Source organism: Pan troglodytes, chromosome 6, assembly GCF_028858775.2.
Source record: "Pan troglodytes isolate AG18354 chromosome 6, NHGRI_mPanTro3-v2.0_pri, whole genome shotgun sequence".
Classification (NCBI taxonomy): domain Eukaryota; kingdom Metazoa; phylum Chordata; class Mammalia; order Primates; family Hominidae; genus Pan; species Pan troglodytes.
In genome coordinates, this window is record NC_072404.2 from 71718367 (window position 1) to 71745983 (window position 27617).

At 46.4% G+C, this 27617-nt stretch overlaps 1 protein-coding gene, 1 long non-coding RNA gene and 1 pseudogene across 2 annotated transcripts; 2 read left to right on the forward strand and 1 right to left on the reverse strand.

Annotated features, from left to right (window-relative positions):
* Window positions 1-976: 976 nt before the first annotated feature.
* LOC107966606 (uncharacterized) lies at window positions 977-3361 on the forward strand. The gene is made up of 2 exons (XM_063815928.1): window positions 977-1084; window positions 1195-3361. Exons 1-2 carry the CDS (start codon window positions 977-979, stop codon window positions 1831-1833), a joined length of 747 nt encoding a protein of 248 aa, XP_063671998.1. The 3' UTR covers window positions 1834-3361.
* Window positions 3362-3374: 13 nt separating this feature from the next.
* LOC741556 (uncharacterized) lies at window positions 3375-27276 on the forward strand. Its single transcript, XR_001714748.4, has 5 exons — window positions 3375-4043; window positions 13792-13911; window positions 14297-14414; window positions 16081-16227; window positions 27034-27276. It is a non-coding gene; the product is annotated as an uncharacterized LOC741556 (long non-coding RNA).
* On the reverse strand, window positions 7939-8680 carry LOC129135482 (ATP synthase subunit a-like; annotated as a pseudogene).
* Window positions 27277-27617: the final 341 nt, after the last annotated feature.

The window sequence follows — 27617 nt, forward strand, 5'->3', positions numbered from 1 at the left end:
CACCGGGCGTGGTGGCTCACGCCTGTAATCCTAACACTTTTGGAGGCTGAGGCAGGTGGATCACCTGAGGTCAGGAGTTTGAGACCAGCCTGGCCAACATGGCGAAACCCCATCTCTACTAAAAATACAAAAATTAGCCGGGCAGTAGTAGCCTGTGCCTATAATCCCAGCTACTTGGGAGGCTGAGGCAGGAGAATTGCTTGAACTCGTGAGGCAGAGGTTGCAGTGTGCGGAGGTCGCATCACTGCACCCAGCCTGGGTGACAGAGCAAGACTCCGTCTCAAAAAAAAAAAAAAAAATTTGCTCGGGGTTTCACCACGTTGGTGAGGCCAGTCGTGAACTCCTGACCTCAGGTGATCCACCTGCCTCGCCTCCCAAAGTGCTGGGATTTCAGGCGTGAGCCACCGCCCCCAGCCGTCACTTTTGCCTTTGTCTAGTTCAGGGAATCTGAATTTTTCTAGCAGAGGAAGCAAACAAATACGCATTTGTCTTAGGTGAGCAGAGGGATGACTTAAGAGGTCAGTAAAATTCTTGGTGCTCACAAGGAATTTCCTAGCAGGCAAACTGGGTGACAGGTATGTAGCTTTTTTTTTTTTTTTTTTTTTTGAGACAGTCTAACTCTGTTGCCCAGGCTGGAATGCAGTGGCATGATCTCGGCTCACTGCAACTTCCTCCTCCAGGGTTCAGACGATTCTCCTGCCTCAGCCTCCCGAGCAGCTAGGATTACAGGTGTGCACCACCACGCCCAGTTAATTTTTTGTATTTTCAGTAGAGACGGGTATATCACCAGGTTGGCCAGCCTGGTCTCCAAATCCTGACTTCAGGTGATCCGCCCACCTCAGCCTCCCAAAGTGTTGGGATTACAGGCGTGAGCCACTTGGCCTCTCTCCTTGCATATTCATGTGCCTGCAACCCCAAGAGGGAGCTCCTGGCCCCTTGGTTAGGGTCGGGGCCCCAGAGGCCCAGGGTCAAGGCTATGGCCCCATCCAAAGGACGTGCATCCATGCAAGAGGCTGCATCCGACAGGAATGGAAGAGGCTTCGCTGGGGCCTGCTGGAATTCTTGCTGTGGAAAGCAAGAGGAGGTGCTCCTTGAAGAAACGGGGATACCACGATCTCAGGGGTTCTGTCCTGGCCTGCGTCCCTGGATCATCCAGCCTGTGTTGGGGTGGGCAGCCGACCTCGCCCTTCTTAGCGGGGGCTGAGGGTGAGCGTCCCGCTTCCCCAAAGGCCTAACCCAGGGTTCCAGCCGCAGGCCCCACTGGGCAGTGCGGGGCCCCGCCCGCCCGCCCCTCCAGGCCTGGCACTCGCCCTCAGCAAAGATGGCGCGGACGGTCTCAGGCGCCTCACGCGACCCATCCGCCGGGCTCCTCCGGCGCTGCTCTTAGCCCCGCAGACGGCTGCCGAGCGGTGGAGGGGAAAGTGTGATCCGAGGCACGGCGGTGGCTGCGCGCTGGCGCTGCAGGGCTGGATGCTGTATCCCCGGGAGAGCCCGTCGCGGGAGTCCAAGGAGCTGGGCGGCCTCTGGAGCTTCCGCGCCGATTTGGACAATCGACGCCAGGGCTTCGAGGAGCAGTGGTACCCGCGGCCGCTGCGGGAGCTGTGGGGCAGGGCCGGGAGGCGCCCGGAAGCCCGGCGGTGGGAGGGGGGAGCCCCGGTTCCCTGCAGGCGCCTTCCCCTGGGCGCCCCGGAGCTGGCGCCCTACAGGAAGTTAAAGGTCAATGGGCTTAGGGGCGCAGGCTTGGGGGACGGGGAGACCGGGGGAACTGGGGAGGGCCGAGGCGGGAGAAGAAGGAAGCGCTGCTGCCGAACCCTCTCACGAGACGAAGGGTGAGCCCGGGCAGTGTCTTTCTTTTTAATGTTTATTTTAAATTTTAAAAATTGTTTTGAGACTGGGTTTGGCCCTGTCGCCCAAGCTGGAGCAGAGTGGTGTAATACTAACTTCTGAGCTCAAGGGATTCTCCCGCCCCAGGCTTGCAAGTTAGCTGGGGCCACCACGCCTGGCTATTAAAAAAAAAAAAACAAAACCTTGACCAGACTTGGTGGCTCACGCCTGTAATCCCAGCACTTTGGGAGGCCGAGACAGGTGGATCACTTGAGGCCAGGAGTTCGAGACCAGACTGGTGAAACCCCGTCTCTATTAAAAATACGAAAATTTGCTGGGCATGATGGTGCACACCTGTAATCCCAGCTACTCGGGAGTCAGAGGCAGGAGAAGTGCTTGAACCCGGGAGGCGGAGGGTGCAATGAGCCGAGATCACAGAGCCACTGGACTGCACTCCAGCCTGGGTGACAGAGTGAGACTCCGTCTCAAAAAATAAATAAATAAATAAATTGTTTTTTCTTTTTTAAAGATATAGGTCTCACTGCATTGCCCAGGCTGGTCTCGAACTCCTAGCCTCAAGCCATCCTCCCACGTTGACCTCCCAAAGCACTGATTACAGGCATGAGCCACACAGACACTGGTCTGGCCAGAGCGGCATGTGCTGCACAGAGCTGGGAGGAGGGAGACAGTTTAGACCTCCTGAGGTCAGCTCTGCTGAGGCAGGAAGGTCCCTTGGTTTTCAAGGTTCAGGTTGAGGACAGGACATGATATCAGGCCAAGGACACCACCCCTGTTTTCCTCCTAACTTGGATATGGTCAGCAGAGAAGGGGGACCGGGTGAGGTCTGGGCCGCGTTTTCCTTGCTTGCATCCCCTTAGAAAAACTGCAGCATTCAGTACAGGAGGAAGAGAGAAGAGGGCTGGGTGCCAGCGTGCGTCCCACTCACAGTGTCCTAAGCAAAGCCCCGCATCCCCCCAAACAGTCTTCCTCCCTGTGACAGGCAGTGGGTCATCTGTCTTGGGAGATATTGGGCCCCATCCACTCCGAAGAGGAACTCTTGGCCCCGCTAGTCCAGGTGCACAAACCGCCTTGGCGATTGATCTGTCCTCAGCAAGTTGTCTGTCCGTTCTGCCAAGAGTCCCCGCTATGTGTCAGGACTTGCACTAGGCCTGGGGGCACAGCTCTGCAGCACACTGGCCCGGGATCTTTTTGGGGACCTAGGAGGTGAGCGCGGCTGTTCTCTCCACCGTCGGGCCCCACCCTGGGCGTGCCGGTTCCCTCCAGGTTCAACGACATCTGTCAGGACTGGTGGCTGCGGCAGTTTGTTGGCTGGGTGTTGTACGAACAGGAGGTGACCCTGCCGGAGCAATGGACCCAGCACCTGCGCACAAGAGTGGTGCTGAGGATTGCCAGTGCCCACTCCTATGCCACTGTGGTCAGTGCAGCCAGGAGCAGGCAGGGTAGGTGGGTGGGCATGGCTGCTGAACAGCATGGGACCCCCAGCAGCCACCTACAGCCTGTCTCCTGGGGTGGGATGGTGGGGGGCCCTGCCTTGCCCTGGGGGCTGTGCCCTGTGTAGGGGGATAGGTGGCCTGATCTACACCCCTGGGATGCCATTCTTCCTGTCTGGCTGGCAGGCCCCTGAGCCCCATGCTGCAGGTTATGTGAGGGAGTGCCTGATAGCAGGGCCCCTCCTCATGCCCCAACCTGCTGCCCCCTCCTCATATCTCCTGTGTCTGCAGTGGGTGAATGGGGTCGACACGCTAGAGCATGAGGGACCGACAGCAGCAGTCTGGTCCAGGTGGCCCCTGTCCTCCTGCCCCCGCATCACTATCACCATCAATAATACGCTCACCCTGACACCAGGGACCATCTGCTACATGATCAACACCTCCAAGTGGATACCATCCTGTCTCCACCGCACGCACCTACCTTCCCATCCCACCCTGTGGTCTTCCTGCTAGGGACAGGGTGGCCTTGGCAGAGTGGAGGCCCTGGATCTGAGGAGGCCTGTGAGCTGAGGTCAAGGGACTCAAGGCAAGGGCCCAGCGAACCACTGTCCTCCGACCCTAGGTATCCCAAGGGTTACTTTGTCCAGAACACAGACTTTGACTTCTTCAACTACGCAGGACTGCGGCGGTCTGTGCTTCTGTACACGACACCTACCACCTACATCGATGACATCACCATCACCACCGGCGTGGAGCACGACAGTGCTGGTAGGATCCTCCCTCAGTGGGGCCCAGGGTGGCTCTGTTTGTTTCCTGTTTGGAAAGCTCTCCCAGGGAAAAGGTTCTCCCAGCATCTCTGAACCCTCATAGTTTCCTATCTACCTATGAAGGTAAAATCCAGGCTGACTGGGGCACAGGCTCCCGAAATCACCCGTGTGGTTGACCTCACTTGGAGAAGAGGGGTCTGGCCTAATGTCACACAGCTCAGGGTGGCAATCCTGTCCCTTCCCCACCGTGCTGCTGTCACTCCAGCTCCCCTTGCTACACATCGTGCTCAAGGAATAGGCAGCTTCGGGGGGCCGGGCATGGTGGCTCATGCCTGTCCTCTCAGCTCTTTGCAAGGAGGCCCTGGTAGGAGGATCACTTGAGGCCAGGAGTTCAAGACCAGCCTGGGCAACATAGCAAGACCATCACTACAAAAAATTAAAAAATTAGCCAGGCATGGTGATGCATGCTGGTAGTCCCAGCTGCTGAGGCAGGAGAATCACTTGAGCCTGGGAGGTCAAGGGTGCAGTGAGCTATGACTGTGCCACTGCACTCCAGTCTGGGTAACAGAGGGAGACCCTGTCTTTTTTTTTTTTTTTTTTTTTTTTTTTTTGAGGCAGAGTCTTGCTCTCTCGCCCAGGCTGGATGGCAGTGGTGCGATCTCAGCTCACTGCAACCTCCGCCTCCCGGATTCAAAGGATTCTCCTGCCTCAGCCTCCTGAGTAGCTGGGATTATGGGCACCTGCCACCATGCCTGGTTAGTTTTGTATTTTTTTAGTAGAGGCAGGGTTTCACCATGTTGGCCTGGTTGGACTTGAACTCCTGACCTGAGGTGATCCACCCACCTTGGCCTCCCAGAGTGTAAGGATTTTTTAAGTTTTCTTTTCATTTTTAAAATATATCTTTTTCTTTTTCTGAGATGAGGCCTTGCACGGTCGCCTAGGCTGGAGTGCAGTGGCGAGATTATTGACAGTGTTTTGTGGCCGCAGTTCCAAATTTAAAAGAATTTAGTCTGGGTGCGGTGGTTAATGCCTGTCATTCCAGCACTTTGGAAGGCTGAGGTGGACAGATTGCTTGAGCTCGAAAGTTTGAGACCCACCTGGGCAACATAGTGAGACCCTGTCTCAAAATAAATAAATTAAATAAATAAATAAATAAGAACTTAAACAAGAATAAAGGGCTGTGATTAATATATTAAGTCCTATAAGCATATGGTGATGTTTGATCAGGAGAATGAAGCCACCATTACAGAGTTCTCCTATTAATGGTGGGGGGCAAGGCAAGGTTAGTAAGATTTGCTATAAGTCTTCAAAAGGCTATTAGTGGGAGTAGTGTTTGAAGCTCTCGAGAGAGTAATATGATTCGGCTATGGATTCACTCATAGTTTGAATCTGCTAGGCAGAATAGTAAGGACAAAGTAAGTCCATGGGCAATTATGAGGGTAATTGCACCAGTAAAGCTTCAGGGCGTTTGAATGAAGATAGCCATAGTAACAAGTGCTGTATGACTTACGGAGGAATATGCAATAAGTGATTTTAGATCAGTTTGTCGTAGACAAATAGAGCTTATCATAACTATCCCTCATAAGGATAACATGTGGAAGGGGTAGGCTATATATTCTGTCAGGGGGCTGAGGATAAGGGTAAGCCGTATTATGCTGTAGCCGCCTGGTTTTAGGAGAACCGCTGCAAGTACTATTGAGCCAGCAACAGGGGCTTCTATGTGGGCTTTAGGAAGTCGTAGGTGAAGTCATATAGGGGTATTTTTACTATAAAAGCCATAATACATGCTAATCATATAAGGTTATTGGATCAGAAAATTAATAGTTCTTGGGTGTTAAATATTATTATGTTCAGTGAACCTAAGGTATTTCGAGTATAAATAAGTATAATAGGTAGGGGGAGAGATCCCATTAGTGTATAAAATAAGAAATACGAGCTTGCATTGAGGCGTTCTGGTTGGTTACCTCAGGGGGTGATAATAATTAAGGTAGGGATAAGCGTAGCTTCAAAGAGTATATAAAATATAATTAGTTCTGTGACTGTGAATGCCATAATTTAAAAAAAATTATAGGGAAATCAATATGGAAATATAGAGCTTTTTCCATAGGGGTGACTCCTGGGAGAGGTGGTACTGGCTTGCTATAATTATAAGAGGTAGTAGTCAGGCTGTTAAGATTAGAAGGGGTGATGTCAGCGATCAGAAGAGAAAGTTAATGAGAAGTTGCATAGATTGCTGAATTGATTAAAAAATAATAGGGCAGTGAAGCTGATGATTAGGCTGTGAATAGTCGTATTGATTTAGATTATTGAGTTTTTAGAGAGTCATGTTATTGATAGCAGTATAATTGTTGGAATAATAATTTTTAGCATTGAAGTAAATTTAGGTTACGTACATAATCTAGGCCATACGTGTTGGAGATTGAAACTAGTAAGGCGAGGCCCACTGCAGCTTTGCAGGCAGCAAATACTGGGAGGGTAATGGGTATTATGAATGCTAGGGTGAAATGTATATTTAAAGTTATAAGGGTATTTATGATGAATAATGATAATATTATTCCTTCTAGGCATATTAGGGATGCTATCAGGTGGGATCGATAGATTAATATCCCCAGAAGTGATATGGTATATGCTAATATGATATTGATATAAATAGAAGGCATTTGGTAAATATGTTCTATTATAATCTAATGAGTCAGAATCATTTATTTTGGCTTAAACTATCTACCAATTCAGTTCAGTCTAATCCTTTTTGAGTTCATTCATAAGTTAACCCTAGTACTAAAATGATAACTAGTATAAGGGCTGTGCTGATTGTTAGTGTCAGGTTGTTTGTTTGAAGAGCTCATGGCAAGGGTAATCGGGCGATTTCTAAGTCAAATAGGAGGAATGTGATGGCTACTAGAAAAAATTTTATGGGGGAGGGAATGCAGGCAGAGGATAATGGGTCAAATCTGCATTTGTAGGGGCTGGATTTTTCTATATAAATATTAAGTTGTGGGAGCCATAATGTAATAACTATTAGTGATAAGGCTAATAGGGTGTTGATTACTAGGGCTAGTATTAGGTTAATTACTGTTTTTCAGATGTTGTCAAAACTAATTGATTGGAAGTCAGTAGTACTCTTTATACTAAAAGAGTAAGATCCTCATCAGTAAATAGAAATATACAAGAATAGTCATACTACATCTACAGAGTGTCAATATCAGGCAGCGGCTTCGAAGCCAAAGTGATGGCTAGATGTAAAGTGATATTTTAATTGGCAGAAGAGACAGATAGTGAGGAATGTTGATCCAATAATGACGTGAAGTCCGTGAAAGGCTGTAGCTATAAAGAATGTTGAGCCATAAATTCATCAGAAATAGCAAAGGGAGCCTCAAAGTATTCTGAGACTTGTAGGAGGGTGAAGTAAATACCTGAGGTAATTGTGATAAGTAGTGCTTCAGTTATTTGTTTTTGATTATTTTCTAGTAGGCTGTGATGGGCTCAAGTAATTGAAATCCCTGATGCAAGAGGGGTACTTCCAGAGGGTTGAGGGGAGAAATGCCTGTTGGGGGTCAGTGTCCTCCTAGTTCTTGAGTTGGGGCTAGACTGGAATGGTAGAATGCCCAGAAGAATCCAGCAAAGAAAAATACTTCTGAGATAATAAATAAATTCCATATCAGAGGCCTTTCGGACAATTGTTGTATGGTGGCATTGAAATGTACTTTCTGGGATAATATCACGTCACCATTAATATATAGTCAGTGTATTGGTTAGTAGGCCTAAAGTTAAAAGAGTAATAGAGTTAAAGTGAGATCATATAGCTAGGCCAGATGTTATTAGGAGAGCTGAGAGAGCCCCTGTTAACGGCCAAGGGCTGAGTTTGACTAAATGAGAGGTGTGTGTTTGGTGGGTCATTATGTGTTGTCATATAAATAAAGGCTTACTAATAGTGTAAAGACATAAGCTTGGATAAGGGCCACAGCGAATTCGAGAGTGGTCAATAGAATTAGAATAATAGGGGTAATTGAAGCTGTGGGAAGGTTAATAGTTGATAATACTAGTGTGGCTCCTCCAATAAGTGTATGAGTAAGTGACTGGCCGTAATATTGGCTGTTAAATGTACAACTAGTGCCATTGGTTGAATAAGTAGACTAATGGTTTCGATGATTACTAGTATAGGGGTAAGTGATATGGGCGTGCCTTGCAGGAAGAGAGCTAAGGAGTTTTTAGTTTTAAAGTGGAACCTGTGATTACTGTTCCTGCTCATAAGTGGATTGCTATACCGAGATTTATTGATAGTTGAGTAGTTGGTGTAAATGAATGGGGTAGAAGCCCAAGGAGATTGGTTAAGGCAATAAAGAGAATTAGGGATATTAGTATAAGGGATCAGGTTCGTCCTTTAATATTATGTGTGATTATTATTTGTTTTAGAACAAGTTGAACTAGTCATTGTTGAATAGAAATCAATCTTGTATTAATTATATTAATATTAGATAGTTATTAGATGATACTAATTAGATAATATTAATTAGATAGTATATTAATTAAATAGTTGGAGGTTGGAAGGAGTGTGGTGGGAAACAAGATGATTAGTGCTGCTGCGGGTAAACCTAGGATTGTCGGGGCAGTAAATGAGGTGAACAGATTTTCGTTCATTTTAGTTCTCAAGGGTTGTTATGTTTTTGTGTTTCAATTATTTTTGGTGTAGGGGGTGTATGGTAAATGAAATTTGATAGTTTTAATTGAATAATCGAGAATAAAGTTATGATTGTTGATATAATAATAATAGGTCATGTGGAAGTATCTCGTTGAGGAATTCACTGTAGAGAGGTGTGATTTCTGTCAGAAGAAGTCTTTAAAAGGTTAACCCTGGGGTAGCTTTACAGTGAGATTATAGTGTGGATATAGACCAAGTTTTGAAAGTTTTTAATGGGACTAATTTTAAAACAATAGATATAAAGCTGTGGTTAGATCCACACATTTCTGAGCGTTGTCCATAGTAGAGGCCTGGTCATGTAGTGGTTAAGGCAAATTGGTTTAAGCGTCCAGGGACTGCATCTGTTTTTAACCCTAATGAGGGAATAGTTCATGAGTGCAGGACATCTTTGGATGAAATTAACATGCGGATGGGAATTTCTATTGAGAGGATGCTTGGTTATCGAATTTGAGGAGTTGAAGTTCTTCTGGTTTTAAGTTGGCTGTTGGAAGTATATAAGAACCGAAGCTTAATTCTTCATAATCTATATACTCGTAGCTTCAATACCATTGATGTCCAATTGTTTTAATGGTGAGAGGGGGGTTATTGATTTCATCTGTTACGTACAGAATACATAGGGATGGGAGGGCAATTAAGATTAAGCTGATGGCAGGCAAGACAGGTCAGACAGTCTTTATTTCTTGGGCATCTATAGTGCTAGTATGAATCAGCTTTGTTGTATTAGAGAAATAATGTATAGAACCAGGAAACTAATTAGGAAAATAATTATAAGAGTGTGGTCATGGAAGGTAAGTAGTTCTTCTATAGTAGGGGATGAAGCATCTTGAAGACCTAATTGAACTGGATGGGCCATTAAGATATATAGGGCTTAACCTATAACTTAACTTTGACAAAGTTATGAAATAATTTTATTAATATCTTATTGAGAAAGTCATAGACGTTATGGGATTGACTTGAAACAGTCTCTGGAGGTTCGATTCCTTCCTTTTTCGCTTAGGTCTTCATGTAGGTTGGTTCTTCAAATGTGTGATAGGGCGGTGGACAGCCATATAGTCATTCTGAGTTGGTAGATGGTTGCACAATTGTTAGAACTTTTCGTTTTGAAGTGAAGCCTTCTCAGATCATGAAAATTATTAGCGTTACTGCTGTTAGGGAAATAAATGAGCCTACGGATGAAATAGTATCTCATGCGGTGTATGCACTGGGATAATTGGAGTGATGGCGAGGCATACTGGATAGGCTGTGGAAATGCTGCAGGGAAAAAAGTTAAATTGACACCTATAAATATGATGGCAAAGTGAGTTTTAGCATAGATTTGATTGAGTGTATAACCTGAAAATAGGGGGAATCAGTGGACAAAGCCTTCTATAACAGCAAATATGGCTCCTATTGATAAGACATAATGGAAATGGGCTACAACATAATATGTATCATGTAAAACAATATCTAGTTATGAATTGGCTAGTACAATGCCGGTTAAACCTCCTACTGTAAAAAGGAAAATAAATCCCAGGGCTCAGAGTATTGCGGGAGATCATTTGATGTTACCGCCGTGTAATGTAGCTAATCAGCTAAAGACTTTGACATGAGTAGGAATAGCAATAATTATAGTAGCAGAGGTGAAGTATGCTCATGTATCTACATCTGTTCCTACTGTAAATATGTGGTGAGCCCATATGATAAACCCTAAGAAGCCAATTGATATTATGGCCTACACTATGCCCATATACCCAAATGGCTCTTTTTTCCCAGAGTAGTATGTTACGATATGGGAAATTATCCTGAAGCCCAGTAGGATGAGGATATAGACTTCAGGGTGATCAAAGAATCAGAATAAGTGCTGATATAAGATAGGATCACCTCCACCAGCTGGGTCGAAAAAAGTAGTATTAAGATTGCAGTCTGTTAATAATATAATAATGCTGGCGGCTAGGACTGGGAGAGAAAGGAGTAGAACTGCTGTAATTAGGACTGATCAGACGAAAAGGGGTGTGTGATATTGGGACATGGCTGGAGGTTTTATATTAATAATTGTGGTAATAAAGTTAATGGCCCCTAAAATAGAAGAGACACCTGCCAAATGGAGTGAGAAGATGGTTAAATCTACAGAGGCTCCCGCATATGTTAGGTTTCCTGCTAAGGAGCGGTAGACTGTTAGCCGGTTCCAGCACTGGCCTCTACTATAGTGGATGCAAGTAATAGCAGGAAAGAGGGTGGGAGGAGTCAGAAACTCATATTATTTATCCGGGGAAATGCTATGTCAGGGGCGCCAATTATCAGAGGGATTAACCTCCAGTTATAATTGGTATTACTATAAAGAAAATTATAACAAATGCATGAGCGGTAATGATGACATTGTAAATTTGATCATCACCTAGTAGAGTACCTGGTTGGCCCAGTTCCGCTCAAATAAGGAGGCTTAAGGCTGTACCTGCTATCCCTGCTCATGCACCGAATAGCAAGTATAATGTCCTGATATCTTTATGGTTGGTTGAGAACGATCAACAGTTGGTGAACATAAGTGAAGTGAGAAAAGGTAAAATGGCTGAGTAAGCATTAGACTGTAAATCTAAAGACAGAGGTCAAGGCCTCTTTTTTCCTGTCCCAAGGTGCTTTGCATGTTGAATTGCAAACTCAAAGGAGCAGCTTGAATCCTGCTGGGGCTTGTATGCCATTTTTCCCCCAACTGCAGGAGAAGTAGATTGAAGCCAGTTGATTAGGGTGTTTAGCTGTTAACTAAATTTTCGTGGTTTCAGTCCCACCAATCTAGCAAGGGCTTAGCTTAATTAAAGTGATTGATTTGCATTCCATTGATACAGAATAGAGTTTTTCAGTCCTTAGGGTTTTTTTAGAAATTAAGTATAATTTACTTGCTAAGAGCTTTGAAGGCTCTTGGTCTTACTTAACCTAAATTTCTAGATTATGGATAGTGTTAGTGGAGAGATTGGTAGGAGGATGGTAGAGAAGATGATAAGTGTGGGGAGAAGTAATATGAAATATTTTTGAACTGTCATTTTATTTTTATATTATTTGATGTGGGGAATATTGTCACTGAAGTGGAGTAAACTAAGCGTATGTAAATATACAGATTGAGTAGAGTTATGATAGCTATAATGGCTGGGATAATAAGACTTATTTTTTGTAAACTCTTGAATGGTGATTCATTTAGGCAGGAATCCTATTCATGGAGGTAAACCTCCTAGGGATAATAAAATTGATAGAATTATAGATACTGACCATGTTAATTTGTTTCAGGCATGGGATAGTGATAGGGTTGTAGTGCTTGAATTCAGGCTGAGTGCTAGGAATGCAGTGGTTGTTAGGTCAAAAATGGTAATGTTTGGGTTATATATTAGTACTGCTGTTATTCAACCTATATGAATAATTGAGGAGTAGGCTAGAATTTTACATAGTTGTGTTTGGTTAAGTCCTCCTCAACTGCCTACTATAATAGATAAGATCAAGAGAGATAGGAGGATGTTCGTGTTTACTGATGGAAAAATTTGATATATAATTGAAATAGGGCCAGTTTTTGTCATGTGAGGAGTAGTATACCGAATGTTAGGGAAGTTCCTTGGGTTACTTCTGGAACTCAGAAGTGAAAAGGGGCTATCCCTAGTTTATTACTAAGCTGTTATTATTATTAAGGATGAAAGTTGATTAATAGTATTTATTGTTCACTGGAGAACAGGTTATTGAAGAGAATACTTATTATGAGGACTATAGATGCGGTTGCCCATATAAGGAAATATTTAGTGACTGCTTCTGTAGAGTGGGTTTTCTTTTTTAAATTGAGATTGGGATGAGGGCTAGTATATTTATTTCTAGGCCTGTTCAGATGAAAAATCAGTGTGAGCCTAACATTGTGATAAGTACCTGTAAAAACAGTAAGGTAAATAATAAGTTGAGCTAATGGGTTAATTAGGATGGGAAGGGTATAACCAACATTTTTGGGGTATGGGCCAGATAGCTTATTTAGCTAACCTTACTTTAGGACATGGTGTGATAGGTAGCATGGAGAATTTTGGATTCTCAGGGGTGGGTTCAATTCCTATAGTTCTAGAAATAAGAGGATTTCAACCTCTATTGTTTACTCTATCAAAGTAATTCTTTTGTCAGACATATTTCTTGTGTTTGGGGTGGGATGCTGGAGATTAGGATGGGTATTGAGATATGTCATATACAGAATACTAGTGTAAGTGGTAGAAAGTTTTTTTGTAAGAGGTGTATGAGTTGATCGTTGCGGAAACGGGGATATGCTGTTCGAATTCATAAAAATAGGTTAAGAGGAAGGTCTTGGTAATGAAATATGTAGTATAGAGTTTGGTGAATATATAGTGTGTAATGTTCCTAGAAAAAATGTAGTAGTTAGGGCATTTATTACGATAATATTCATATATTCTGTTATAAAGAAGAGGGCAAATGGACCTGCGGTATATTCGATGTTGAAACCTGAGACTTAACTCTGATTCTCCTTCTGTTAGGTCAAAAGGGGCTCAGTTAGTTTCTGCTAATGTGGAGATAAATCATATTATGGCTAGGGGTCATGATGGTAGGAGCAGTCAGAGGGACTCTTGTGTTGTGATGAGTGTATATAAATTGAATGAGCCGCTTCTCAGTAGGACTGATAACAGGATGATGGTTAGGGTGACTTCATATGAAATTGTTTGGGTGACAGCTTGTAATGCGCCGATTAGTGCATAGTTTGAATTGGATGCCCATCCTGATCATCAAATAGAGTAGACGGCTAGGCTTGATGTGGCTAGAATAAATAGGAGGCCTATATTAAAATTAATTAAAGGGTCTGGTATAGGGAGGGGAGTTCACAAAAGAAGGGCGATAGAAAGGGCTAGGGTTGGAGCAGCAATATAGAGGGCAATAGTAGATGTTGAGGGTTGTAAGGGTTCTTTGGTGAAAAGTTGTATTGCATCAGCAGATGGTTGAAATAAATAGTCCGTAGGGACCTACAGTGTTAGATTGAGATTAACATCATCTATAGTGCAAGGGCACTTTATGAAGTAGGTCCTATTTTTCTTGTCCTTTCGTACAGGGAGAAAAACAAAATAGAGAGAAACCTGTTGGAGACCAGCCTGGCCAACATGGCAAAACCCCAACTCTACTAAAAATACAAAAATTCACCAGACGAGGTGGTACACGCCTATGATCCCAGGTACTCGGAAGGCTGAGGCAGGAGAATCACCTGAACCCCGGAGGTGGAGGTTGCAGTGGGCCAAGATCACGCCACTGCACTCCAGCCTGGGGGACAGAGTGAGACTTTGTCTCAAAAAATATATATGTGTGTGTGTGTGTGTGTGTGTGTGTGTGTGTGTATGTGTATGAACACACATATATATGTATGTGTTCATATATGTATATGTATATATGTATATGTGTGTATATATATGTATATGTGTATATATATATATATGTATATAAAATTTTAAAAAAACAATAGAAACAAATGGCTGCCTGGGAGTGGTGGCTGCGGGGCACTCCCGTTTGTGTGGCCCAGGTCATGTCCCTCCCTCAGCCCTGGTCTCTCTTGCCTCCTGCAGGGCTGGTGAATTACCAGATCTCCTCAAGTGCAGCAACCAGATCCAGCTGGAAGTGCATCTTTTGGAGGCAGAAAACAAAGCCGTGGCCACTGGGGCCTTTACTCAGGGCCAGCTGAAGGTACCGGGTGCAGGCAGGAGCCTCTGGTGGCCTTACCTGATGCACGAACACCCCCCGATCTGTACTCATTGGAGATAATGGTGGTTTGGAACTTGGTTAAGGGAGGTCTTTTGCCCCCATCTGGGCTTCAGCAGGAGCCCAGGACAGATGAATGGCCAGGCGTGGTCCTCTGAGCTTTCTGATATTTCCCACCCTTGGTGGGAGGCCCAGTTTTTGTGTTTTTTTTTGAGATGGTCTCACTGTGTCACTCAGGCTGAAGTGCAACGGCCTGTTCACAGCTCACTGCAGCTTTGAGCTCCCAGGCTGCAGCAATCCTCCTACCTTGGCCTCCTTAGTAGCTGGGACTACAGGCACATGCCACCATGCCTGGCTAATTAAAAAAAACTGTTTTGGTAAGCCAGGCGTGGTGGCTTACACCTGTAATCCCAGGACTTTGGGAGGCTGAGGTGGGTGGATCACATGAGGCCAGGAGTTCGAGACCAGCCCATCCAACATGGTGAAACCCTGTCTCTACTAAAAATACGATAATTTGCTGGGCATGGTGGTGCATGCATGTAATCCCAGCTACTCGGGAGGCTGAGGCAAGAATTGCTTGAACTTGGGAGGCAGAGGCTGCAATGAGTTGAGATCACGCCACTGCACTCCAGCCTGGGCAACAGAGTGAGACTGTCTCCAAAAAAAAAAAAAATTTTTTTTTTATAGAGATGGGGTCTCACTCTGTTGCCAGGCTGGTCTTGAACTCCTGGACTCAAGTGATCCTCCTGCCTTAGCCTCCCAAAGCGTGGGAACTCCAGGCATGAGCCACCTCATCTGGTCAAGGGGAAGGCCCAGTTTTGAAGGGCAGGTCCCGGGGTCAGCCAGGGAAGGGCAGAGCCTCTGATTGCTGCATCTCTGCTTGCAGGCCCAAGGCGGCTGCTGGGGTGCACGAGGGGCCTTCCTGCCAGAGGGAGGGCCGGATGGGGCTCAGGCTGTCGTCGTGCTCACACCTGGTGCTTTGGCTGTCTTAGGTGCGGCTGACTGCACAGACGTCACTGGGGCCTTTGTCTGACTTCTACACACTCCCTGTGGGGATCCGCACTGTGGCTGTCACTGAGAGCCAGTTCCTCATCAATGGGAAACCTTTTTATTTCCACAGCATCAACAAGCACGAGGATGCGGACCTGCGTTTGTGCTCCTGGGTCCTCGTGGGGGCTGCTTCTGGTCACCTTCCACTTTTGCCTTCCCTATGTCCCACAGTTGAGGGCAGCTCAGGGCAATAACGCAAATGGCTCCAAACTGCCCCATGGTGGAGCCGGTGCTTGGGCTGGAGAGGGGGCTCATGGGGTGGCTCTCCAGGGTCCTGGCTCTCAGAGGAAGTGCAGCTTCGACAGGGGCAGGGGTCACTCCACTCTGCTGTCTCCTAGATCCTAGGGAAGGGCTTCAACTGGCCGCTGCTGGTGAAGGACTTCAACCTGCTTCACTGGCTTGGTGCCAATGCCTTCTGCACCAGCCACTACCCCTACACGGGGGAAGTGCTGCAGATGTGTGACCGCTATGGGATTGTGGTCATTGATGAGTGTCCCGCCGTGGGCCTGGTGCTGGTGTGAGTCCCCACCACGCACCCGCTCCACCTGCCCAGCCCGCGGACCGCACCGTGACCCTCTGTCCCTTCCCTCCTGGCCCACAGGCAGCTTTTCAACAATGTGTCTGTGCATCAACACATGTGGGTGATGGAGGAACTGGTGTGCAGGGACAAGAACCACCCCGCCGTGGTGATGTCGTCTGTGGCCAACAAGCCTGCATCCTACCTGGAATCTGCCGGCTACTGCTTCAGGTGAGTGCCCCCTGGCTGCCCTGGGCTGGATCGGGAAGGAGACCCTGGCAGGTGGCAGGCTGGGGTGGGTTTGTGCTGTTTGAGACCAGCCTCCTGTCCTAGCCTGATGGGAGCGCCGTCCATACCCAGGCAGTTCAGGGGACCAAATATCTACCCACCCAAGTTGTGGTTTTCTTTTTCTTTGTTTTCTTTTTTTTTTTTTTTTTGAGACGGGGTCTCACTGTGTCGCTTAGGCTGGAGATCAGTGACGTGATCTTGGCTCTCTGCAACCTCCGCTTCCTGGGTTTAAGTGATTATTTTGCCTCAGGCTCCTGAGTACCTGGGATTACAGGCATGCGTGAGCCACTGCACCTGGCCTGTTTTTTTGATTTTTTTTGTTTTTTTCGAAACGGGGTCTCACTTTGGTCTCCCAGGCTACAGTGCAGTGGTGTGATCTCGGATCACTGCAGCCTTGACTTCCCAGGCTTAGGTGATCTTCCTGCCTCAGCCTCCCAAGCAGCTGGGATTATAGATGTGTGTCATCACACCCAGCTACTTTATACTTATTTTTTATTTTTTTGAGATGGAGTCTCACTCTGTTGCCAGGCTGGAGTACAGGGGCACGATCTCGACTCACTGCAACCTCTGCCTCCTGGGTTCAAGTGATTCTCCAGCCTCAGCTTCCCGAATATCTAGGATTACAGGTGTGTGCCACCACACCCAACTAACTTGCATTTTTGTTTGTTTGTTTGTTTTGAGATGGAGTCTCACTCTGTTGCCAGGCTGGAGTGCAGTGGCACAATCTCAGCTCACTGCAATCTTCACCTCCCAGGTTCAAGTGATTCTTCTGCCTCAGCCTCCTGAATAGCTGGGACTACAGGCTTGCGCCACCACACCTGGCTAATTTTTTTTTTTTTTTTTGAGATGGAGTCTCACACCGGGCTAATTTTTGTATTTTCAGTAGAGACAGGGTTTCACTATGTTGGCCAGGATGGTCTCAATCTCTTGGCTTCATGATCCGCCCGCCTTGGCCTCCCAAGTGGTGGGATTACAGGCGTGAGCCACTGTGCCTGGCCAACTTTGTGTTTTTTAGTAGAGACAGGGTTTCACCATGTTGGCAAGGCTGGTCTTGGACTGCTGACCTCAGGTGATCCGCCTGCCTCAGCCTCCCAGAGTGCTGGGATTACAGGCGTGAGCCACCGTGCCCAGCTAATTTTTGTATTTTTAGTAGAGACAGGGTTTCACCATGTTGACCAAGCTAGCCTCGAACTCCTGACCTCAAGTGATCCACCTGCCTCAGCCTCTGAAAGTGCTGGGATTACGGGTGTGAGCCACTGCGCACGGCCCCCTTTTCTTCCTTATAATCGTGCAGTTCTAACAGCGTTCAGAGGTGGATTTTTCACTTGTGGTAGAGGCAGCAGAGGTTGTAGAAATGTTTCTTGAGACAGACACCACGCCCCAATTTCATGGAGTGCTTTGGGCTGAGCCAAGTCTACAGCAGGCAGAAGGCTCTGAGAAGTCGTCCCAGCCTGGGCAAAGGACAATTCAGAGCTCGGGGGCATGGGGTGTGCTCAGCAGGACTGGGTGGACAACGTTTTTTGCAAAAGTGAAGAGTTCAGGCTTCCAGGAGCGGATGCCTGAGGCTTCCAGACAGGCTTCTTTGGGTGGTGGCCAGAGGAGATGCCTGTTTTTCAGGGTAGGAATTGAAGGGAGTTGCCCAGGCTGGAGTGGTTCAGCCAGGCTGTCACAAGGCTTTGAAGCTTCCCATCTGAGAGCCTGGCTGTTAGATAGTGCAGGTTTGGAACTTGAGGCTGGGAGATTCTGTTCCATCATGTGCCAGCCACAGCCTTTGGATGGGCAGAGCAGTGATGGGGGAGGGTGTAAAAGAAGAAATAAACTGAGGAAAGAGAAGAGGAAAACAGGCTTCAACAACAGTCTAGGCTGGGCACGGTGGCTCACGCCTGTAATCCCAGCACTTTGGGAGGCCAAGGCGAGTGGATCACCTGAGGTCAGGAGTTCAAGACCAGCCTGGCCAACAGATAGTGAAACCCCGTCTCTGCTAAAAATACAAAAATAAACCAGGAGTGGTGGCAATTGCCTGTAATCCCAGATACTCGGGAGGCTGAGGCAGGAGAATCACTTGAACCCGGGAGGTGGAGGTTGCAGTGAGCCGAGATCGTGCCATTGCACTCCAGCCTGGGCTACAGAGAGAGACTCTTTCTTTCAAAAAAAAAAAAAAAAAAAAAATCTGTACTGTGCAGGCCTCAGGTGGGTGCCAGAAGCTCTGAGCAGGGACTGATCCCTCTGTTGGGTTTTTCTTCCCTTTATCCCTCCTGGTTAACTTGACTCGGCATAAGGGCCATTTCTTCTAAGAGTCTCTCCCTGACTCTCCAATCCAAGTTATGTTTATTGTCTTGTAGATACCAATTCCTGCCACCACTCGTCATTTCCATTCGCAACATTTCTTTCATTGTTTGTTTTTCAGAGTTGGTCTTGCTTTGTTGCCCAGGCTGGAGAGCGGTGGTGTGATCTCGGCTCACTGCAACCTCTACCTCCTGGGTTTAAGCAATTCTCCTGCCTCAGCCTCTTGAGTAACTGGGACTAGAGGCATGCACCACCATGTGCAGCCTATTTTTAAAATTTTTTATAGAGATGGAGTCTCGCTTTCAGGCTGGCCTTGAACTCCTGGCCTCAAGTGATTCTCCTGCCTCGGACTCCCAAAGTACTGGGAATACAGGCATGAGTCACACAACGCATGGCTGACAAGATTCCTATTCAGCGTCTGAGCACAGAGAAGACTCCCTTGGCCTGGGGCAGGTGAGGTAAACCTCCTCATAGAGGGGACAGTTATGAGGACGCTCATAGCTGTCCCCTCTATGAGGAGGTTTACCTCACTTGCCTCAGGCCAAGGGAGACTTCTCCGTGCTCTGCCCCTGTTGTAGCCTGAACCTGGCTCTCCCTGCGTTCTCACCAGGCACTGTCGTTATTTCTTTGGCTCTCTCTTTGGACTGTGGGCTCAGGAGAGAGAAGGAGTTCTATTTATTGTTGCTTCCTAGGTACTCTGCAATATCTGACACAGCATGTGCTATATAATACCTGTTGAGGGCTTGAGGGCATGGGCGCGATCACAGAGCCATGTTTAATCACTCATTTTGTCCTCTTTATTTATGTATTTATTTATTTTTATTTTTGAGATGGAGTCTTGCTCTGTCACCCAGGCTGGAGTGCAATGGCATGATCTCAGCTCACTGCAACCTCTGCCTCCTGGGCTCAAGCAATTGTCCTGCCTCAGCCTCCAAAGTAGCTGGGATTACAGGTACCCGCCACCATGCCCAGCTAATTTTTGTATTTTTGTATAGACGGGGTTCCCAAAATCCTAGAATTACAGGTGTAAGCCACCGCGCCCGGCCTGTTCTCATTTTTTTTTATCCATCTCATTTTTTTTTGTCCTCACCAAAGATATGTTGCTTTGTCTTGGGGTTTTTTTACATGTGAATTCCTGAACCTCATCCAGCCCCTCGTCCCCTCCCCAGCCAGCTCACACTCGTTTGTCACAGCTCCTGGGACTCCCATTGACATACAGGTAACAGCCACCCACAGTGGACTGTGCTGTTCTGTTTGCACCCTTAAATTTATCATGATTACAGAATGCCACTTCTGCAAACTAGTCAAGTAGGGGGAAGTGGCTCATCGATATGCATGCTTGCTCATCCTCTTTGAAAAGGTAACCAGCTCTGAATTCCTTTTTCTTTGAGACGGAGTTTGGCACGATCTTGGCTCACTGCTACCTCTGCCTCCCAGGTTCAAGCTGTTCTCCTGCCTCAGCCTCCCAAGTAGCTGGGATTACAGGCATGCGCCACCACGCCCATCTAATTTTGTATTTTTGGTAGACATGAGGTTTCCCCACCATGTTGGTCAGGTGGTTTTGAACTCCTGACCTCAAGTGATCTGCCTGCCTTGGCCTCCCAAAGTGCTGGGATTACAGACATGAGCCACCATGCCCTGCCTCAGCTCTGAATTCTTAAGAAACTCTTGAGAGGGTCTAGGTCAGTGCTGATAGAACCTCTGCAGTGCTGGGCGTGATGGCTCACACCTGGAATGCTAGTACTTTGGGATGCCAAGTTCAGAGGATCTCTTGAGCCCAGGAGTTTGAGACCAGTCTGTACAACATACACCCCATCTCTACAAAAAATTTAAAATGAGTTGGGCATGGTTGTGCTTGCCTGTAGTCCCAGCTACTTGGGAGGCTGAGGTGGGAGGATTGTTTGAGCCCAGTAGGTCAAGACTCCAGTCAGCCATGATTGCATTGCTGTACTCCCACCTGGGTGACAGAGTGAGACCTTGTTTTTTTAAAAAAAAAAACACCCTTGCAGTGATGGAAATGTTCTGTATTTGCACTGTCTGAAATGGTAGCTATTAGCTACACGTGGCTATTGAGGTCTTGATATATGACTAGGATAACTGAATTGATTTAGTTTAATTAAAAAAGATTTTTTTTGAGGCAGACTCACTCTGTTGTCCAGGCTGGAGTGCAGTGGCGTAACCACAGCTCACTGCTCGACTTCCTGGGCTCAACCACTCCTTTCTCCTCAGCCCCCTAAGTAGCTGGAACCACAGGTGTGCACCCCCATGCCTGGCTAATATTTTGCCTTTTTGTAGGACTGGGTCTCACTGTGTTGCCTAGGCTGCTATTGAACTCCTGGTCTCAAGTGATCCTCCTGCCTCGACGTCCCAAAGTGCTGGGATACCAGACCTGAGCTACCATGCCCAGCCTGGTTTCGTTTAATTTCATTTTACATGTATGTATGTATGACAGGGTCTCGCTCTGTCACTCAGGCTGGAGTGCAGTGGTGTAAACACAGCTCACTGCAGCTTCGACCTCTGGGGCTCAAGCAGTCCTCCCACCTCTGCCTCCCAAGTAGCTGGGACCACAGGTATGTGCCACCATGCTTGGCTGATTTTTGTGTTTTTTTGTACAGATGGGGTCTTGCTGTGTTACCCAGGCTGGTCTTGAACACCTGGGCTCAAGCAGTCCTCCCACCTTGGCCTCCCAAAGTGCTGGGATAACAGGCATGAGCCACTGCACCTGGCCCAAAGACGTATTTTTACCTGTAGTGTAGTTCAGCCTTTAGACTGTACCAGCAGATAGAGGTGGAAAAGTAATGTAAAGCGAATATCAAATTACATTTATAAATAAAGCAGTTGCTCATTAAGGTTGTTTTTTTTTTTAAAACCTCCTTTTTGATTCTGGGTTACATCATTCCCTGGCTGTCTTTACCCCAGCATCAGTGAGTCCTGCAGTCACTATAGCCCCCTGCGAGGACAGATATTTTGGTCACCATCAAGTGGATCTTTATTTTTATCTAACATTTACAATTCTGCCATTTCTGACTCTTAGAATCTCTTTGCCTTGAATACCAGGGTCCACCTCTGATGTTCAGTGAAGAGTACCAGAAAAGTCTGCTAGAGCAGTACCATCTGGGTCTGGATCAAAAACGCAGAAAATACGTGGTTGGAGAGCTTATCGGGAATTCTGCCGATTTCATGACTATCCAGTGTAAGGGGCAGTTTGGCTCATGGGATAACGTACCTGTCCTCATTTTTTCAGGTTGCCTTGCCAATTCTGGCCATTTTGATTATAAGAATATTGGAAACAAAGGAGGGAAGCTGGCTTACTCCATGTAGGTTGCATTGAGAATTTTCTAGAAAAAGTAAGTTGTGCTTAGAAAGTAGGAAAGCAATCAGGCCCCCGCCTCCCAAATGCGGTCAAAAAGCAAACAGGAGAGTCTGCTATAGTGAGACGGAAATGACTAGCTTGCCTTTTTCTTGTCTATTTCATAGCCAAGGAGGAAGGAAAAATGGGACCTCATTATGGATTTACTTTTGGGACACACTCATTATTCCACAGTAGGGTACAAAGCCTGAGAGGCTTAAGGTATTTCAGTCTGTTGTATATTACTTGCGAAAAGCAGGCTGATTGAATATAGGTGAGTTTCAACATGTCTTGAATGGGGTAGCATTTAAAAGTCTTCAGGCTGGGCCTGGTGCTAATGCCTGTAATCCTAGCACTTTGGGAGGCCAAAACGGGAGGATCGCTTGAGGCCAGGAGTTTGAGACCAGTCTGTTCAGCGTAGCAAGACCTCATCATCTACAAAAAAAATAAACGAATTAGCTAGGCGTGGTGGTGTGTGCCTGTAGTCCCAGCTACTTGTGAGGCTGAGGTGGGCAGATCGCCTGAGCACAGGAGTTGGAGGCTGCAGTGAGGTATGATTGCACCACTGCACGTGAGCCTGGGTGACGGAGTGAGACCTGTCTTTAAAAAAAAATTGGTCTTCAAAGAGAATAAGATCTGTACTCTCACGTGCAGATGGATGAGGGGCTGCCAAGATAAAATCTTCCAGCGTAGTTGTTCTCAGACTGTCATTCTTGCCCATTATAATTACCACCCAGGAACTTGGTAGAAATGCTAACTTTTGGCCGGGCGTGGTGGCTCACGCCTGTAATCCCAGCACTTTGGGAGGCCAAGGCAGGCAGATCACCTGAGTTTGGGTGTTCGAGACCAGCCTGGCCAACATGGAGAAACCCTGTCTCTACTGAAAATACAAAATTAGCTGGGCATGGTGATGCATGCCTGTAATCCCAGCTACTCAAGAGGCTGAGGCAGGAGAATCACTTGAATCTGGGAGGTGGAGGTTGCAGTGAGCTGAGAACGCGCCATTGCATTTTGGCCTGGGCAACAAGGGCAAAACTCTGTCTTAAAAACAAACAAACAAAATTAATAATAATAATGCCTGGCGCAGTGGCTCACGCCTATAATACCAGCACTTCGGGAGGTGGCGGCGGTAAGATTGCTGGAAACCCAGGAGTTTGAGATCAGCCTAAACAACGTAGTGAGACCCCATTTCTACAAAAAAAAAAAAAAATTAGCCAGGAATGGTGGCACAAGCTAGTTGTCCCAGCTAAGGCTGAGGGAGGAGGATTATTTGAGCCGGGAGGTCGAGGCTGCAGTGAGCTATGGTCAAAGCACTGCACTTGAGCCTGGGCAATGGAGTAAGACTCTGTCTCAAAAAAATAATAAAGTTCGAAATATTGTAAGAATTACCGAAATGTGACACAAAGACACCAAGTGAGCACGTGCTGTTAGAAAAACGACGCCACTACCCTAGCTCAACACAGGTTGCCACAATCCTCTCATATGTTAAGAAATGGTCCAGACATGGTGACTCATGCCTATAATTCCAGAACTTTGGGAGGCTGAGATGGGAGGATTGCTTGAGGGCAGGAGTTCGAGACCAGCCTGGTCAACATAGCGAGACCCCATCTCAGTAGTTTTAACTATTATTTATATTTTTAAATAAAACAAAACTATGTTAAGAAATGCAGTATCTGTGAAGCACAATCAAGTGAAGTAAAAGAAAATGAGGCTGGGCACGGTGGCTCACGCCTGTAATCCCAGCACTCTGGGAGGCCAAGGTTGGTGGATAGCCTGAGGTCAGGAGTTTGAGACCAGCCTGGCCAACATGGTGAAACTTCGTCTCTATGAAAAATACAAAAATTAGCAGGGCGTTCTGGTGCATGCCTGTAGCCCCAGCTACTCTGGAGGGTGAGGCAGGAGGATCTATGGAGCCCCAGAGTTTGAGGCTTTATTAAGAGTTATTATGTCACTGTATTCCAGCCTGGCTGACAGAATGAGACCCTGTCTAAGAAAAAAATCATAAAATGGTATATTAAGGCTGGGTGCAGTGGCTCATGCCTGTAATCCCAGCACTTTGGGAGGCTGAGGTGGGCGGATCACGAGGTCAGGAGTTCAAGACCAGCCTGGCCAACGTGGTGAAAACCCCATCTCTACTAAAAATACAAAAATTAGCCAGACGTGTTGGTGCACATCTGTAATCCCAGCCACTCGGGAGGCTGAGGCAGGAGAATCACTTGAACCTGGGAGGCGGAGGTGGCGGTGAGCCAAGATTGTGCCATTACACTCCATCCAGCCTGGGTAATATATTGGGTGAGAATCCATCTGAAAAAAAAAATGGTGTATTAATAAGTATGCTAATCTACTAGAGAATGCTGTTAAATGACAAGTAGTCCACAATTCCCTACAACCTCATTTTCATTGGAAATTAAAGTTAGGAAGTGTTAAGAATTCTAATCAATGTACGTAATTGACCTACTAAATATAATAAGGGTGAAAGGAAACGACTGTATGAAAAGTATGCAAAGAAAATATGTTTTTAATAAGTAACGGTATGAGGTACTTAGGACATGTTTCCATTAATGAAAAAGAGATGGCCCGGCACGGGGGCTAACGCCTGTAATCCCAGCACTTTGGGAGGCTGAGGCAGGTGGATCACGAGATCAGAAGTTCAAAACCAGCCTGGCCAAGATGGTAAAACCCCACCTCTACAAAAAATACAAAAATTAGGCAGATATGGTGGCAGGTGCCTGTAATTCCATCTACTCGGCAGGCTGAGGAAGGAGAATCGCTTGATCCCACAAGGCAGAGGTCGCAGTGAGCCGAGATCTAGCTACTGCATTCCAGCCTGGGCAGCAAGAGTGAAACTCTGTCTCAAAAACTCCCCCCAAAAAAACAAAACAAAATCTCTCTGGGCTTTTCTTCAGGGAAGGTGGGAGAAAATTGTAACTTTTAGTTTTGCTATAATGTTCAGCTAATTTTGAAAAGAAAATAAAATCACAGAGCTAAAAAGATTGTTTCTGATGAATTCTGGTACAAAGCAGAATTACAGTTTAAATGTTTGTTCATAAAACATTGGGCCAAGCGTGGTGGCTCACACCTGGTATCCCAGCACTTTGGGAGGCTGAGGCGGGCAGATCACCTGAGGTGGAGAACTGAAGACCAGCCTGGCCAACATGGAGAAACCCTGTCTCTACTAAAAATAAAAAATTAGCTGGGCATGGTGGCACATGCCTGTAATTCCAGCTACTCTGGAAGCTGAGGCAGGAGAATCACTTGAACCCAAGAGGTGGAGGTTGTAGTGAGTCTGAGGTCCTAAGATTTTATTTTCCTTTTATAATACAGACATGAAATAATAAAAAATATATATTTGTAAGATCTGAGAGCTACAGTGTAAAAGAAAAAAGAACACACAAAAAAATACACACACATATATACACAAACACACGTATATGGTCTCTGCTACTGTTTCCTGGTGCACAGCTCCTGAAACCCTTGGAATCTCCGAAGTAGTAAGTGTCTTTGTGGATGCTAATGAGACGACTGATTTCTGGTGACTCCTGAATAGTCTCAAAATGAAAAGTAGTTGCCAGGGGAACCAACCTCGTGATTAGGGGGTAGGAACTTTCAGCCCCCTGCCCCCAGATTTCCAGGGATGGAGAGGAGCTGAAGGTTTGAGTTGATCACCAGTGGCCACTGATTTAATCAGCCATGCCTATGTTGCCATCACGGGTGGTACATGCCTGAAATCCCAGCACTTTGGGAGGCCAAGGCAGGAAGATCGCTTGAGGCCAGGAATTTGAGACCAGCCTGGGCAACATAGTGAGAATTCATCTCTACAAATAAAAAAATTGGCCAGGCATGGTAGCGCATGCCTGTGGTCCAGCTACTCAGGAGGCGGAGGTGGGAAGATCACTTGAGTCTAGGAGATCAAGGCTGTAGCAAGCTATGATTGCACCACTGCATGCCAGCCTGGGTGGCGTAGACCCCTGTCTCAAAACCAAAACAAAACAAAAAGCAAACTAAAAACCAAATCATGCCTGTGTCTTGAAGTCTCCATGAAACTCAAGACAGCGGCTGGGCTCGGTGGCTCATGCTTGTAATCCCAGCACTTTGGGAGGCTGAGGTGGGCGGATCGGTTGAGGTCAGGAGTTCAAGACCAGCCTGGGCAACATAGCGAGGCCCTGTCTCTTTTTTTTTAATGAAAAAAAAGTAAACATGGGGCAGAGGAAAGAGTCAGATATGCATTTGTCTCAGGTGAGCAGAGGGATGACCTTGGGGTCTATCCTTTGTCCTGCAAGCATAAGCTATCAATTTACATTTTCAGGGTGAAATGCAACAGAACTATTCTAAGGTCAAAATCTTGAGGCCCATAAGGAATTTCCTTGTGGGTAAATTTTGAGGGAGGTGTGTAGCTTTAAAAAAAAAATCTTTGTAGCTATCTATTTAGGAACAGAATGGGAGAGGCAGGTTTGTATGATCCAGTTTCCAGCTTGACTTTTGCCTTTCACTTAGTGAGTTGGTGGTCCTGAGATTTCTTTTCCTTTCACTGTCATTATTCAGGGAAGAGGGTATGGTCTTGACATACCATTCCATTCCATTCCATTCCATTCCAAAATTTCTTGGGTGATAAATCTACCAGGGTTTGGATGAGGCCAGACATTGCTCATTCAGTATCTCAAACCCAGAAAGATGAGTTACTGACATTGAATATGCTAAAGGAAAACAAACAGTTCAGTTGAATTTCTTGGATTTCATCTAAAACAGTTCGGGTTTTTTGTTTTTGTTTTTGTTTTCGAGACAGGGTCTTGCTCTGTTGCCCAGGCTTGAGTGCAGTGGTGTGATCTTGGCTCACTGCAACCTCTACCTCCTGGTTCAAGCAATTCTCCTGCCTCAGCCTCCTGAGTAGCTAGGATTACAGGTGTGCACTACCATACCCGGCTAATTTTTGTATTTGTAGTAGAGACAGGGTTTCACCATGTTGGCCAGGCTGGTCTCCAACTCCTGGCCTCATGCAATCCACCTACCTCAGCCTCCTAAAGTGCTGGGATTAAAGGCATGAGCCACCATGCCCAGCCAAAAGAGTTCTGTTGAATTTCACCCTGAAAACATAAATGAAAAACTTGTCTTCACAGGTAAGGGACAAAGGACAGAACTAAAAGTCATCCCTCTGCGCCCTGGAGACAAAAGCATATCTGACTGCTTCCTGTACTTTGTGTTTATTTACCTTATGTAAAAATGCAGATTCACTGAGTGCAAGATGAATGCATAATTGACTATTCTTCCACCCTTTCCTTTCCACATGTAAAATGTGAATTCTGTAAATGCTGATCAAAGACTCAAAGGAACACAATTGCTTGTCTCTTCAATTTGCTTTCCCTCCCTGCTTTTTTTTTTTTTTAACCTTCCCCTACTGCCCACTCTTTTTCCCTTTACTTATTTGTTTATTTATTTAAGACCAAGTCTTGCTCTGTTGCCCAGGCTGGAGTGGAGTGGTGCAATCTCGGCTCACTGCAACCTCTGTCTCCTGGGTTCAAGCAATTCTCCTGCCTCAGCCTCCCAACTAGCTGGGATTACAGGCACGCCCCACCATGCCCAACTAATTTTTATGTTTTTAGTAGAGATGGGGTTTCACCGTGTTGGTCAGGCTGGTCTCAAACTCCTGACCTCAGGTGATCTGCCTGCCTTGGCTTCCTAAAGTGCTGGGATTACAGGCGTT